Raw genomic sequence first — 13,469 nt, 5'->3', positions numbered from 1 at the left:
AGCAGATACAAAATGGCTCCTGATTGGAGTAAAAAGAGAAGTTTCATTTATTCACGTTTATTTGGTACAGAAATGATTAGTTACAAACGAATCTTTTTATGTTACTAATAAAAAGTCATTACAATCAAAACAAACTGATAAGATTGAAGAAAAACAAATATTTTAAAGAAACAACAAATGGAGGAACATTTGAGTTTTAGTTGGATTTGCCGAAATCCAACTAAAGCAATTTCCCTTGAATTTTCTAGAAAATTTCTGTTGTTTTTATTTTCTTTTTCTTTTTTTTAGCAAACGTGCAGAAAGATTAAACTTCTCAAGTTCAATCTAAAAATGTCCTAATTTTATCTGGCAAATTTGCAACTTTTCAAACAGAATTTTTATTTGTCTAGAAGATTTCTGAGATTTCCTCCACCTTTGTTTCTGCCTACAGAAGCCCGTACTGTGCGCCTCTTTGAGTTGGTCCGTCATATAAAACCCTCTGAATGTGACGAACTGTGAGCACCGTGAGGCTTTTGTTGGATTTGCTCAGATCTTCTTGCCTGCGCCGTTTGATCTTGGAGTGCAGACGAATAAAGGAAGCGTGAACCACTTCAGAGGAAGCTGTGGGCTACAGCGATGAGAGAAGGCGTCAGCACACTCAGCAGTTGTAGAGGAAGCGAAGGCGGGCAGCGCGCAGCAGCAGCGCAGTGATCCAGTAAGAAGAGGGCCGACTTTGATTCGGACGGGAAGTAGCAGACTGGCTTATCGTTCAGTTTTTCTCTATTTACTTTAACCCAGTTGCACAAGTAGAAAATATCAACACTTGTACAGTTCCACATATTGTCAGAGAGGTAGATGAGTGTAAGCTTCTTTAGAGGCTTCAGAGTCTTCGTCTCTAAAGACCGGAGCCGGTTGGACTTCAGGCTCAGCTGCTGGAGGTCTTTAAGCTTCTGAAACAGGCGAGGATTGAGACGACCCAGCTTGTTTCCGTCCAGGTTCAGCTCCCTGAGCTTCGGCAGCGGGTGGAAGAGCTCGGGCGGTAAACTCTCCAGGCTGTTGTTCTGCAGCAGCAGCGTGTGGAGGCTGCCCAGATCCTGGAAGGCGTTGTAGTGCACGCTATGGAGCGGGTTGAAGCTCAGAATCAGGTTCTTCAGGTGGATCAACCCTTTGAAAGTGTCTGAGGACAACTCCGAGAGGTTATTGTGGCCCAGATCCAGCGTCACAAGTTTCCCAAGAGCAGTGAAAAGATTTGAGGGAAGCTTCGCCAACTGGTTTCCGTCCAGTTTCAAGTGTTTTAACTTGGAAAGATCCCTGAACTGGTCTGGATGTAGAGATGAAATACGGTTGTTGGAGAGATCCACTCTGGTTACATTTGGTAAACCGTCAAACACTGACTGGTGGAGGACAGTGATGTGGTTGTATTGCAGGTGAAGCTCTTTGAGCGCCTGCAGCTTGTGGAAAAGGTCCTCTGGAAGCAGCGTCAGGGTGTTGTGGGCCAGCTGAAGGTTCTGCAGAGACGGCATGTTGGCAAACAGAGCTGGGTGGAGCTCCAGGATGTGGTTGTGAGACAGTTGCAGGTCTTGAAGTTTGTGCGACGCAGCGAAAACCTCCGGCGGGAGCATTGAGATCTGGTTTCCATCCAGCTGCAGATCCGACAGATTGATCAAACTCCTGAAAACCTCCGGCGGGAGTTCTGTCAGTCGGTTCCTGTAGAGGTCCAGAAACTTGAGCTTGGCCAGGTCTTTGAAGACTTCGCTTGGGAGAGAGGAGAGCCGATTGCAACTCAGGTCCAGTTCAGTCAGGTTGGTCAGGCCTGATAGCGATCTGTCCGACAGATCCGTCAGGTTGTTGCTCATCAAATGGAGGTGATGCAGTTCAGTCAGGGAGGAGAAGGAATCGGCTGGAATGGTGACCAGCTGGTTTCCACTCAGATCCAGATGTTTCAAACCAGCTGCTCCTCTGAAACTCCCATCCTCCACTTTTACTATCCGGTTGTTGGACAAATCCAACTTTCTCAACATGGCGGATCTCCTGAAGATGCCGCTCTCTATTTCCCTCAACCTGTTGAAGTTCAGGTGGAGCTCTGTGAGGCCGATGACGTCGTCCAGAACCTCCGTCTGCAGCGTCTCGATCTGGTTGTGGCTCAGGATCAGCGTCTTCAGATTGGCCAACCCGTAAAGGAACCTCTGCGTCAGACGATGGATGTGGTTCTTACTCAGGTCCAAGAAGACGAGGGCGGGGCAGTTCAGGAACTGGGCCAGATGCAGAGACGCCAGGTTGTTGTCGCGCAGCAGCAGCTTGGTCAGGTTGGTCATACTGGGCCAAACCGGGTTCAGGGAGGCATTTAGCTGGTTATGGGTCAGGTCCAGGACCTGGAGGTCACACAGAGGAGGTTAGACATGCATTCAGCAATAAAAGACTAAGTTCTACATGTATCATTTGGGATATTGGAAGTAGTAAAGTCGCAACAGGAGAATAAAGTTGCAAAGTTACAAATATAAAGTCAAAATATTATGAGAATAAAGTTGTATTACTCAAATAATCATAAATATGTGAGTAAAGTCATTACTTTACCAGAGGAGCCATAGTAAGACAAGAATAAAGATGCAATATTACAACAAAAAGTAATAATACAAGAGTAAAATTGTTATTATGCGACAATATAGTAATACGAGAATAAATCTGTAATAATACAAGAACAGTCGTAATTAAAAGGATAATGCTGTATTATGGGAATAGTTAAAGTACGCAAATAAAGTCGTAATAATATGATTGAAGTAGTAATATTACTACAATAGTCATGATAATGCAAAGAGTAAAGTCGTAATACTACAAGAACGTCTTAATAATATGGGAAAAGTTGTAATACTTCAAGAATAAATTTGTAATGACAGGAGAATAAGGTTATGATAACATGGTAATATGGTAATAATTCAATAGTTGTAACAACACAATCAAAGTTATATCACAACAATATGGTAATAACACAATAATAAATCGACAAATACAAGAATGATATTACTGTCAAATAATACAAGATTAGTCATAATTGTACGATTATATAATCGTCATAATTTGAAAATAAAACTAACTATGGGAACTACTACAAAAAATAAAGAGGAATGTTGAGCATCTTGTGAAGATAAACATTTAACATGAGCATCAAATTATTATCAGTAACAGAAACAAATAATCAAAACTGAGTTTATGTGAAATAAAACCACTCAGGCTGATCTGGTCACATCAAAACCATCAAAGAGTTTTTATCTTTAAAATGATTGTGTCTTAATCATCAAACTATGGCTTTATTCTTGTAATTAAAGAAAAATATAACAAAACACAGGATTGATTTTAACAGCCACTGAAAAAGCATAACTTTCTTTAAAAGTCTATTTTTAACCAAAAAACAAATTTTCTCTACATTTTCACAAGTGACAATCAGCTAATCCTGGTTTCAGTAGATTTTATCATCAGAAAGAAATAAGGCGATAAAAATCTGAAAAGTGTGGTGTGCAGCCTCCTGCAGGCGGTGGTGTCCAAACCTTTCAAAAATGCTACATAATTTTACCTGATCAGCAACAAATTCATAAGTATTTTTAATTAAAATGCCAGAAAAATAATTTTAACGCTAAACAATTTCCTAATTTGTTGGTAAAAATAAAATTTTTAGTTTATTACCTGCAACAAAAATGAAACTATCTTTGAAAACCATTTAACTTTAATTAGACCATTTGTGACTTAAGTCTGTTTTTGAGCAGATTTGTGGCTCTGTTTACTAAATAAAGCTGGGCTGATAAAATAAAAACACCTAAAAATGATCTGTAAAAGATTGAAAGTCTCATTCATCCAGTCCTAAATTGTGTCTAGGGGCCACACAGAACCACTCCACGGGCCACAAATGGCCCCCTGGCCTCACTTTGGACACCCCTGTCCAAGAAAATGTATCTTTGATTGAATTGAAATTATTATTTTTTTGTTAATTACCTCGATATGACATTTGTTTAGAGTTGTTGGTGTGTAAATAAACTGAATTGAACACATTGAGAAAACACCTGTGAACTTCCCACAACCAAGACTTTATGTGTGTCAGCTGGTTTCACAAGCTTATGCTTTCTATGTCTGTTCAGAGGCAGCAGTTTAACCAACAGCCTACAGCGCGTTGCATGTGTCTGCAGCATGCGGCTGCGTACCTGCAGCTCATTCAGCCCGTTCTCGGGTATTTCTTTGATCTTGTTGTTCAAGATGAAGAGCTTCAGCGTTCCGGCTGGCAGCGGCGGTATCTGGGCCAGGCCTTTGTCCCGGCAGTCAGCCGTGGTCAGGTTGTCGAAGCAGCGGCAGGCGGGCGGGCAGAGGTCCGACGCCCACGCCAAGAGGCCCAGAGAGGCCAGCGTTAGCGCTGCTAGCATCATCAGCTGCAGCAAAACACAGAAAAACATTAAAATTATAACATGGTCCTTTTTTATAACCTCTTACGTTAACACACTATTTGTGACTCATGTTGGACATAAAGTAGAAAAGAAACAAGCAAACAGATATTAATGCACTTAAATGTAAATTTAGGTTTAAATAAAATCTTACCTCATTAGAAAGCAGCGTTTCCGCGAAGTGTGTGATCTTCAGACGTGACAGGAGGGTTGATTGATCTAACGGCTCAAAAACAACTGAGGGGACTTCTCTCTCTCTCTCTCTCTCTCTCTCTCTCTCTCTCTCTCTCTCTCTCTGTCTCTCTCTCTCTCTCTCTCTCTCTCTCTCTCTCTCTCTCTCTCTCTCTCTCTTTTAGGTTTGAGTGTCTTTAAGATGCATCTGGTGAAACACCAGAGAAAACTTAGAAAGTTTTTACTGAAGAGAGAAAAAGGGACGCCTAGTGGTCACCGCCTGAGTTGTTTTCAAAAGATTTGAGGACTTTTCTTTCAGTTTTTCCACTTTTAAATGTATATTGTTGTATGACTCAATTAAAAAAGAACAAAAAAAATTAGTTTGAGCCTGTTTGAATATGATGATGTGGGCAGAGTACCCAGGAACTGCACTCAAGTAAGAGCAGCTCTACTTCAACATATTTTTAATCAATCAAAAGTAAAAAGAAATCACTCAATTAAGAGTAAAAAATATTTAAAATAATTACTGACGTACAAAGTAACTGATCAAAAATCATTTAAGATTTTAAAAGTACACCACCAGACGGACCAAAATATAGTTATGTTGGTATTTTAGAGACTGATATTAAAATAATTTATATAATTACAAAATAACAGAGTCAGGCAAAATAAAATGTTTCCAAATCAGTTTCTGTCAATGAAAAACTAATTATACTTTAACAGAAACTGAGTCTGGTGAGTTTTTGATTAAAACATGTCATTTTTCATTCAGTGGGAAGAAAATCCAGAAGTTTTACTCAAGTAAGAGAAGAAATACTTCATAATAAAATTACTCAAAGTACAGCATAGTAAAAATACAATTTTTTCCAAAAAGTTACTTAAGTAAATGTAACTAGTTACTACCCAACCCTGTGAGTAAACAATACAACATTAACATCATGGAATTCAGAAATTTGCATTCATTTATCTTACCAAGTCTTTAAACAATCTGGGATGATGTCATGACTTTGTAAGCCTCTGATAAGTTAAAAATAACATCCAAGTTCATTGGAAACATTTTAGTTGATGTATTTTAAAGTGAATTTATTAAGCAAAAATTCACAGTTTGCACAGTTTGTTATTTTGTATCTGAAAAATGAGCCGGTTTAAAAACCTCCAGATTGAAACGTCTCAAATAAGTAGGCACTGTCTGTTACCTAGCAACCCCAGCAGAACCTGGCCTGTTACCTAGCAACCCCAGCCAACCCCAACCCGTTACCTAGCAACCCAGATGGAATTCGAGCACATTTGAGCCAGAATATTTATGCTTATTAATGTCCAAGATTAAATTGCTTATTTGTTGACAAGCAAATATAAATGTAACAAAGGTTGTATGAAATTTATAACACAAGAGGGAAATTACAAATAATTTAAATATTATTTAAAGTTTAGATAAATAAATTGAAATAAAAGCATAGAAATATATTACTAAATCTACAAGAAATTCAGAGTTGGGCGTCGTACGGTTTGGCTGCAGGCAGGAAGGATTTCTTCTTGTTTGGCCTGCTGATTTTACAATGGCTGCTGGAAAAGACAAGTGTTTTGTTGTTGACTTATCACCCACAAAGTAGGTGCTTTCTGGTTGGTTTTGCAGGAGGCTCCACTTCTGCTTTTCAAACATGTACGGTTGTATAACTTCCCATTTGTTTGCAGCCATTTTAACGTGATTGTAAATGTTGAGTTGAAGGCCGTGGCCACCAGCAGCTTATTTGGATTTAAAGTGACAGAAGCCCTAAAACAGCTCAATCTGTAAGGAGATCAAAATAGGCAGAACTGACCAAACTAAAATCTCACTTTTTAAGATTTTGTGCAAAAAATGTAATGAACATGTTTTGTATAGACCGCAGACTTAACCTGTTATGGAAGCATATGAGGTTAGTTTTAAGGCTCTTTGCAGATTAAATAAAATCATTCAACCATCTGAGGATCAGTTCATGTCGACTGGACTTTTCCTTCTGGTTGCTTGATTGCATAAACAGAAGTCATCGTCTTTTCCATCAAAATCATTTGTCTAGTGATAATTAAAATATTCTATAACTTAATAACTGCTATTTGCAATTTTGTGTGACTTGCTTTTCAATTGATTTTACAAGCGGCAGTATAATGTTGAACGATGCGATTCTCTTATTTACCAGCAGAGGGCGCTAGGCTCTTAGATTCGATTCGGTCCGTTTCTTTGACGGCGTCATTGACCTTGCAGTAATAACTTGCCCTCTGTTTTTGTATGGAAATGAACTTTTTTATTAAATAAAAGAGGTTTGGATCCTTTTCCCTGAGGATAATGAAGGATCGCTGCTCTCTTTTCAGCAGCACACAAACTTCCATTGTTGTTTTTTTTTTTATTGATTTCCTGTTTTTGCTCATAAAACACAAACTGTGAACGTGTCACAAGACAAATCGTTACTTCAGTTTGCTCTGCACTTATTTTAAAATCCCTATGAATGACATCAGCAGCTGTCCTGACGGCAGGCTGTAATCCCAGATTACAGGTCAGGGCGCCATCAGAGGGATTGGCAGGAGCAGCACCCATTATTACCACTAATGTAGGAGATGAGCAGAGTTGGCTGTCTTAGAAAAAAACATCAAATAATTAAAAACACTGGTTGCTCTATTGTAGAATGGAATAAAGCAACCAGAGAAGTGATTAAAAAATGTCAGAAATTCTGAAAAAAAAGTTAAAAATTCTGAGATTAAATACAAATCCTGAGAAAAAGAGTCCAAATTTTGACATAGAAGTCAAAATTCTGAGATTAAATACATGAAATTGTGTGTGTGGGGAAAAAAAACACTTTTTTCCCCAGTCAGAATTCTGGGGGAAAAACAAAAAACAAAAACTGAGTTATGAGGGGGGGAGGGGAGGGGGGTCAAAATTCTGACATTAAAGTGAAAAGATTAAAGTAAAATTAAAAAGGTTTGATATAAAAGTCAAAATTCTGAGGAGAAAAAATAAATTCTGGAATTAAAATCAGAATTCTCTTTTTTTATTTTTGTGGCCCTGATGGCCTTCCATACAATTTGTAGCCACTCGTTCCATTTTTATAGTTTATCATGAGTTTAACATCGTTTTCTTGCTACTAAATATTGCATATTTTGTTGTTGTTGTTTTTGTGTTCACTCACACATTAACCCTGGATGTAGAGCGACAGAAACAGACCACAGCCTCTCCTCCATTAACACGTATCGACCCGCCGCGCTGTGACGTTCTCCATGTTCAGACTGATCAGCTGATCGATGCCGCGCCGCGCCGCTGCGCGTCTCCGCCTCAGTCTGCAGGACTCCCGGCAAGAACCAGGATGAGGCCCTGGATTCGCTCCGGCAGGTTCAGATCAGTCCAGGTAAATAAACTCAATCCAATCTCACAAGCTTGAACTTTTCCTCCTAATTATTTATTTTATCACTGAATAAATGATCAAGTCCTAGTTAGAGGTTAGCATGAATGTTAGTATTTATTTTCTTTATTGTTTTAATAAACTACTCTCATTCTGATTATATAACATAATTTTAACTATTTTTTAAAATAGAAAGTAGGTGCATAAAGTTTGAATTAGTTGTAAATATTGTAAAATTTGTGTAGTAACCAGTTACATTTATTTACTTTAGTAACTCTTTTGAAAAATGACCTTGCAGGAGTATTTTTATTACACTGTTCTTTTTTCTTTTACTTCGGTAATGTTATTATGAAGTATTTCTTCTCTTATTTGATGTCTGGATTTTCTACCCACTGAATGAAAAACAAACATGTTTTAACCAGAAATCCACCATAAACAGACACACATCTGCTGTTTTTGTTAAAGTTTCATCAGTTTCTTATTGAGAGAAACTGATTTGAAAAAAACTATTTTGCCTGATTTTGTTATTATTTGTTACTTATATAAATAATTACTTTGGTCCTTAAAATACTAGAATTTTCATTTCACTTTATATTTTGGTTTGTTTGATGATGTAATTTTTAAACATGAAATGATTGATAATTTGATAAGTTACTCAGTACTTGACTAGACTTTTTAACCAAATACTTTTTTTACTCTTACCTGAGAACAATTTTTGATCACTCTACCCGCCTCTTCTGATTTTGAAACTTTTGGCTTAATTTTCTTGATATTTACCTTCGATTATCTCTGGAGTTTACGTGAAATGCTTGGTTTACTGGTATAAACCTGATGTAGCTGAGTCATTATGACTGAGGTCTGATGCTTCATGTTTGCCTGTTTTATTCACTCCGTGTGTTTGGGATCACTGTCCTGTCAAAACTCACAAAACATTCAAACCTTTATAGCTTGAATATTATGTTATCAGAAAGATAAAATAAAACTAATTAAAACATTTCTGCTGTTTAAACATGGCAGACATTATAAGATCACTAACTAAATCAACAGGAGTGGCAAGAAAATATTTATTTTTGCATATTTTATCATGTTGTGTGTTTATCTTCTGAGTAAATAATGTGTTCTGAATTAGGCTGTGGAAATTGTTTAAAATGTTACATTTTTACTTCTTTGAGCGTATCCTTTTCACTCCCCATATCAGTTAACATAAATTACTTCAGTGTGTGTCAGGCGAGCATTTATTGTATCGTTTATCATTTATTGGGATACATTTTTCATCATGATAAGAATTTTGATTATTGTTGTCACAATAAATTCCAATTAACAATGTTCAAAACCCCAAAACTTGTTAGTTTTACTATTTTCTCCATTGTTTTTATTGTTTAACAGAAATATGATTAGATGCTGCTGTTGTGTGTAGTTAAATGATTCAAATCACACATCTGACTAAAGGAGCGTATTGCAAATCAAGAGCAGTTCTTGTGTTTGTGGTTGTATTATTGTTCTGCCCTGCAGCCATAGTTACCTAGAGAAGAAGCAATAAGCAGCTCTCAGGTTCACCTTTATTGTTATTATTCCAATACTGCAAAATATGGTGATATTATCATATCACCAAGCAAGTTGGATAGTAAATACAACTTGGATTTACGATATGCATAATTAATTAAGGAGGCACCAATGTGAAAAGCTGGGCCAATACCGATATCTGATATTAACATTGCTGTTATAGCTAATAACCAATATTTACCAATCATCAGGATCACATTATGATAGTAATAGAAAATGGCCTCCCACTGCCCAGTATCTTTTTCCTCCATTTTTATTCACAGAATTTTATTTATTTTGGAGAGATGTAGCTCCAAATTATTCATAATTTGCTTTTTTTTTTTTTTTTTTTTGCAGCACATCCCAAATGTTCTAACATAAAATTAGCTTAGAGAGCTAAGGCGGTTTCTACTGAATATTAATGCATATTAAGGTATATTTGATGTTTGAACAACTAAAATAAGCAGCTATAAGGGTTTTCAGAGGGAGTCTCAAGTATTCATGAATTTTATCTATTCACTGTAAGTTATGGCCCTAGTTTAGCTCCATATTTCTTTGCTATTTATTTATTTGTACTTTTTTATGCGTTTTGGTCTTTAAAATACTAGAATAGTAAATATTCAGGTTAGCTTTAGTTAGTAGTAAAATGGCCGGTCGCTTTGTTTCTTCTTTCATCGGTAGTTTCCAGATGACTTGTGTCAGAGTCGGACTTAAACAACATGTATGTTTAAAATGGAGGACAGCATAAATAGGATGCTAATAAGAACAAGAAGGACATGTGTGTATGTTTGAATAAAACAGTTATTGGTAAATAAATAAAAAGTTTTTAAAAAATGGCAGATCACTGTTGTCTTGGAACTGTTTGCTGTAGTTACAGCTGCTAATGTGTTGGCATCCACCTCAGAAAGTACATAGCTAAGCCCTTGGCTCTACATGCTAGTATTTTTTTATTTATTTTTAACATGTTCCGTTAATGTTTGGGTCAATAAGACAAATTATCTTCCCACAATCGAGTTGTGACTTTCAGAATAAATCTAATGCAGCATTGTCGTTGCTATTTCCGTCTTTGAACTCGGAAAATCGGACGTCCGAGTATAAAGGAACGCAGCATCAGCCTTGGACGCGGTTTTTCTGATTTTCTTGCGCTGCACCTGAAGGCAGCAGCCCAGCCTGTTCTTGCTGACGTCCCTCCCTCCCTTATTGTCACCGAGGCTGAACGCAGCGAGGTTCCGTTTTCTCTCCTCCTTTTTTAAAATTAAAGAAAATCTTCTAACCTCTGAGAAACACAAATTATTTCGTTTTTGACACGTAGAGAACCGACTCCGGTGAGTTTCCTTTCCACCGCGACAATGAGAGGAGCTAAAGGGCGGACTGGACCGAGGAGAAGATCCGGGGGGACGGACTGACTCAGAGGCGGCCGCTTTCCTTTCACACACCCGCAGTTGGTCATTGATTTACATCCCGAGGCCGAGGCTTTCCACCGGCGTCCACAGACGCGTTCTGGTTCTCCTTAATTAATCGGAGCCGTGATTTTTGCCACGCTAGCCGGCTAACAGGAGGCATTAACTCCCGGTTTCCCCCCAGAATCAGCCCCCGGTTCCTCCTGGATGTTGTGCTCGTTTTCGTCACCTCGGGATGATGCAGCTGAATGGAAACCGATGATCTGGGTTTGTTTTAAAGGTCCGGCCCGGTTCTAGGGAGATGATCCGGTAGAGGTTGTGAGGTGGGGGTTTGGGGTGGGGGGTGGGAGGGGAGCTAATCTAGAGGAGGGGTATTTCTGCTGGAGACATCATGAGGTGGAGGTTACCGGTTTGTTTTTAACGGATCACCTTAATCTGGATCACCGTCTGGGTGACCAGTGCTGCCTTCACGGACTGTAAGAAATGAGGATTGTAAAGACTTTCTCCTATTTCTCCTAACCCTGGATTTCTTTTTGGTCTTGTTTGGAACAAAGTGTGGACAAAAGGAAAAACTGATTCCCCAGTTATTTTTATTTATCGCCTGGAGGACTCGCTCAGGGAAGAACAATGTCTTTACGGACGGCACTGCCTGGGAACGAGCGGAACCAGGACCACGTAAGTAAATTTAAAATCACAGACAGTCTGGCTATGATTACCACTAAATACAGGCTGATATCACCACACCATGGGACAGTAAAAGTCTAAACAGTTCATGTCCAGCATGTGTGGGATCTGCAGAGAGGCTAAAAGTCTAAACAGTTCATGTCCAACATGTGCGGGATCTGCAGAGATGTTGGTTCCCATTTTTCTGACCACAGTCCTCAATGGCCATTTTGATCATATCTGAAGATCTAATTGTTTATTTCTTAGTTTTATTCATTTAAACATTTCTGGTAATGAAAACCCAAAATTCAGTTTCTCTGAAATTATACTTCATGAGACAAATAGAATAGTTTCTTTTACAGTCTGTGGGCCGAAATCGTCAGTTCAAAAATACTCGCAGGCCAAGAAATATTATTTTCTACACTTGATGTATTTAGCCAAGTTAAATCAAAAGCAGACTTGGACGTAACAAGGTGTCTTTAGAGAATAAGTCAATCGGTAGATTTGTTCCTATATGATCACTTTCTGTTGCATTTAACATTTTGTTTAGTAGATTTTATTTTAAAATTTTACCTTTGTCTTAATTTATTTAATTTATCCTTGAATTGCAGTCCAGTCGCTGCACAAAATCAGTCCAGGGTCACTAGCTAAATAAAACTCTTTGAGTAGCAAATGTTGCATCTACTACAGGACATTTGTTGGCATTTCATTTCTACTTTTAAAAACGTAACACTTTTGCAAACAATCCAAAGATATTAATGGAAAGTTTAGTGGAAGGATAAAGTGTGATTAAGAAAATAGTGGAGAGTATTATGAAGCAAAGTAAATTCAGGTGTCTGGACTGAAGGCAGCTGTCAAAGCAATCTCAACTTCCTGATTCTCATCGTATCCAAAGGCTGATCTCCTCCATTCCACACCGCATTGACACAGTAATTCATGCAAAAGGAGCCCCAACCAAGTATTGAGCGCACAGAAATGAAAATACTTTACAAAATCCTGGTATTTTTTTAAAAGTATAATTTTTTTTTATTGAGCTTGTGTAGGATTTTTATTTCCTGATGATTGTAGCCAATTAAGTTTAATTGGCTACAATCATCAAAATAAGCAGAAAAACACTAAATGTGTAAGTCTGTGCAATAAATACATGAAAAGTAATTTTTACCTGAATTACTCAATAAGTCATTTTTTAAATGTACTGTAAAGCACCTACAGCTGATATATTATTAAAATAACATTTAAACACGTGTGTGTGGCCATTTAAATAGTTGCTCATCTTCAACTTTATTGAGTTATTTTTAAAAATAATCTTCCTCTTTTAATGCTTTGAGTAAATGTTAATGCATTAGCTTGTAGTTGTGCTTTTATTAAGCCAAAAATTAATGTTATTTATTGTAGAACATTTTTCCCCATTGAAAATCATTGCAGCCAATATTAAGCATTGACACAAAAATATTTTTCATATTGCATGTTTAACTTCTGAAATTACCCTTTTTTAAATTTTTGATTAAATCCGTCTTAAAATCTTTTGATTTTTGGTTGGAACTCTTTGGTTGGTTAAAAAGAATAAATAAACTTATTTTCAAGTAAAATTAAACATAATGTTTTACTTTATTTTTCAAAATTCTCATCACTGCAATTGGGTAGTTACATACCAACTTATGTGTGTTTTTGTAAAAATAAATGAGTTTTACAATAGGAAGGAGCAAATTTGAGTGACTTTTATGGCGCCAATACTGAGCTAGCATGTCTATTTGATGATCATAATAACAAAGATTGTGTTTGGCTGGTCAGTGGGCCCCTTTGGGGGCCCTCTGGATGCGGCCCTGTCATCCGTTGAGCTCAGAATCGGGTCTTTGTGATGCTCCTGAAGAATCCGTCTGCCGTTCGCAAAGAGCAGCTGCTAATCTCATTAAGGACGGTTT

At 37.6% G+C, this 13,469-nt stretch overlaps 2 protein-coding genes across 5 annotated transcripts in view; one reads left to right on the top strand and one right to left on the bottom strand.

Annotated features, from left to right (window-relative positions):
* Positions 1-374: 374 nt before the first annotated feature.
* Positions 375-4,737, bottom strand: LOC106921478 (uncharacterized). Of its 2 annotated transcripts, XM_014993204.2 has the most exons (3): positions 4,558-4,737; positions 4,170-4,391; positions 375-2,351 (listed from the first exon to the last, which is right to left on the bottom strand). In XM_014993204.2, the coding sequence occupies exons 2-3, from the start codon at positions 4,386-4,388 to the stop codon at positions 591-593; spliced, it is 1,980 nt and encodes a 659-aa protein (XP_014848690.2). In that variant the 5' UTR covers positions 4,389-4,391; positions 4,558-4,737; the 3' UTR covers positions 375-590. The 2 variants fall into 2 exon arrangements, with proteins under 2 accessions (XP_014848690.2, XP_014848689.2); XM_014993203.2 differs by lacking the exon at positions 4,558-4,737 and having other exon boundaries at positions 4,170-4,471.
* A 2,772-nt stretch (positions 4,738-7,509) lies between these two features.
* Positions 7,510-13,469, top strand: part of mark4b (MAP/microtubule affinity-regulating kinase 4b) — a 61,417-nt gene continuing 55,457 nt past the window's right edge. Inside the window, exon 1 of one of the 3 annotated variants that reach the window (XM_088011615.1) lies at positions 7,510-7,948. In XM_088011615.1, coding sequence (XP_087867741.1) covers positions 7,907-7,948 — 42 coding nt within the window. In that variant the 5' untranslated portion in view covers positions 7,510-7,906. Of the gene's footprint in view, positions 7,949-10,485; positions 11,560-13,469 lie in introns of those variants that run through there. The other 2 variants (XM_088011616.1, XM_088011614.1) reach the window with 2 other exon arrangements.

Source organism: Poecilia mexicana, unplaced genomic scaffold, assembly GCF_051168715.1.
Source record: "Poecilia mexicana isolate PSO_F unplaced genomic scaffold, ASM5116871v1 scaffold_13, whole genome shotgun sequence".
Lineage (NCBI taxonomy): Eukaryota > Metazoa > Chordata > Actinopteri > Cyprinodontiformes > Poeciliidae > Poecilia > Poecilia mexicana.
Note: the sequence above shows the minus strand (reverse complement) of the source record. Positions and strands in the feature narration are given on the sequence as shown.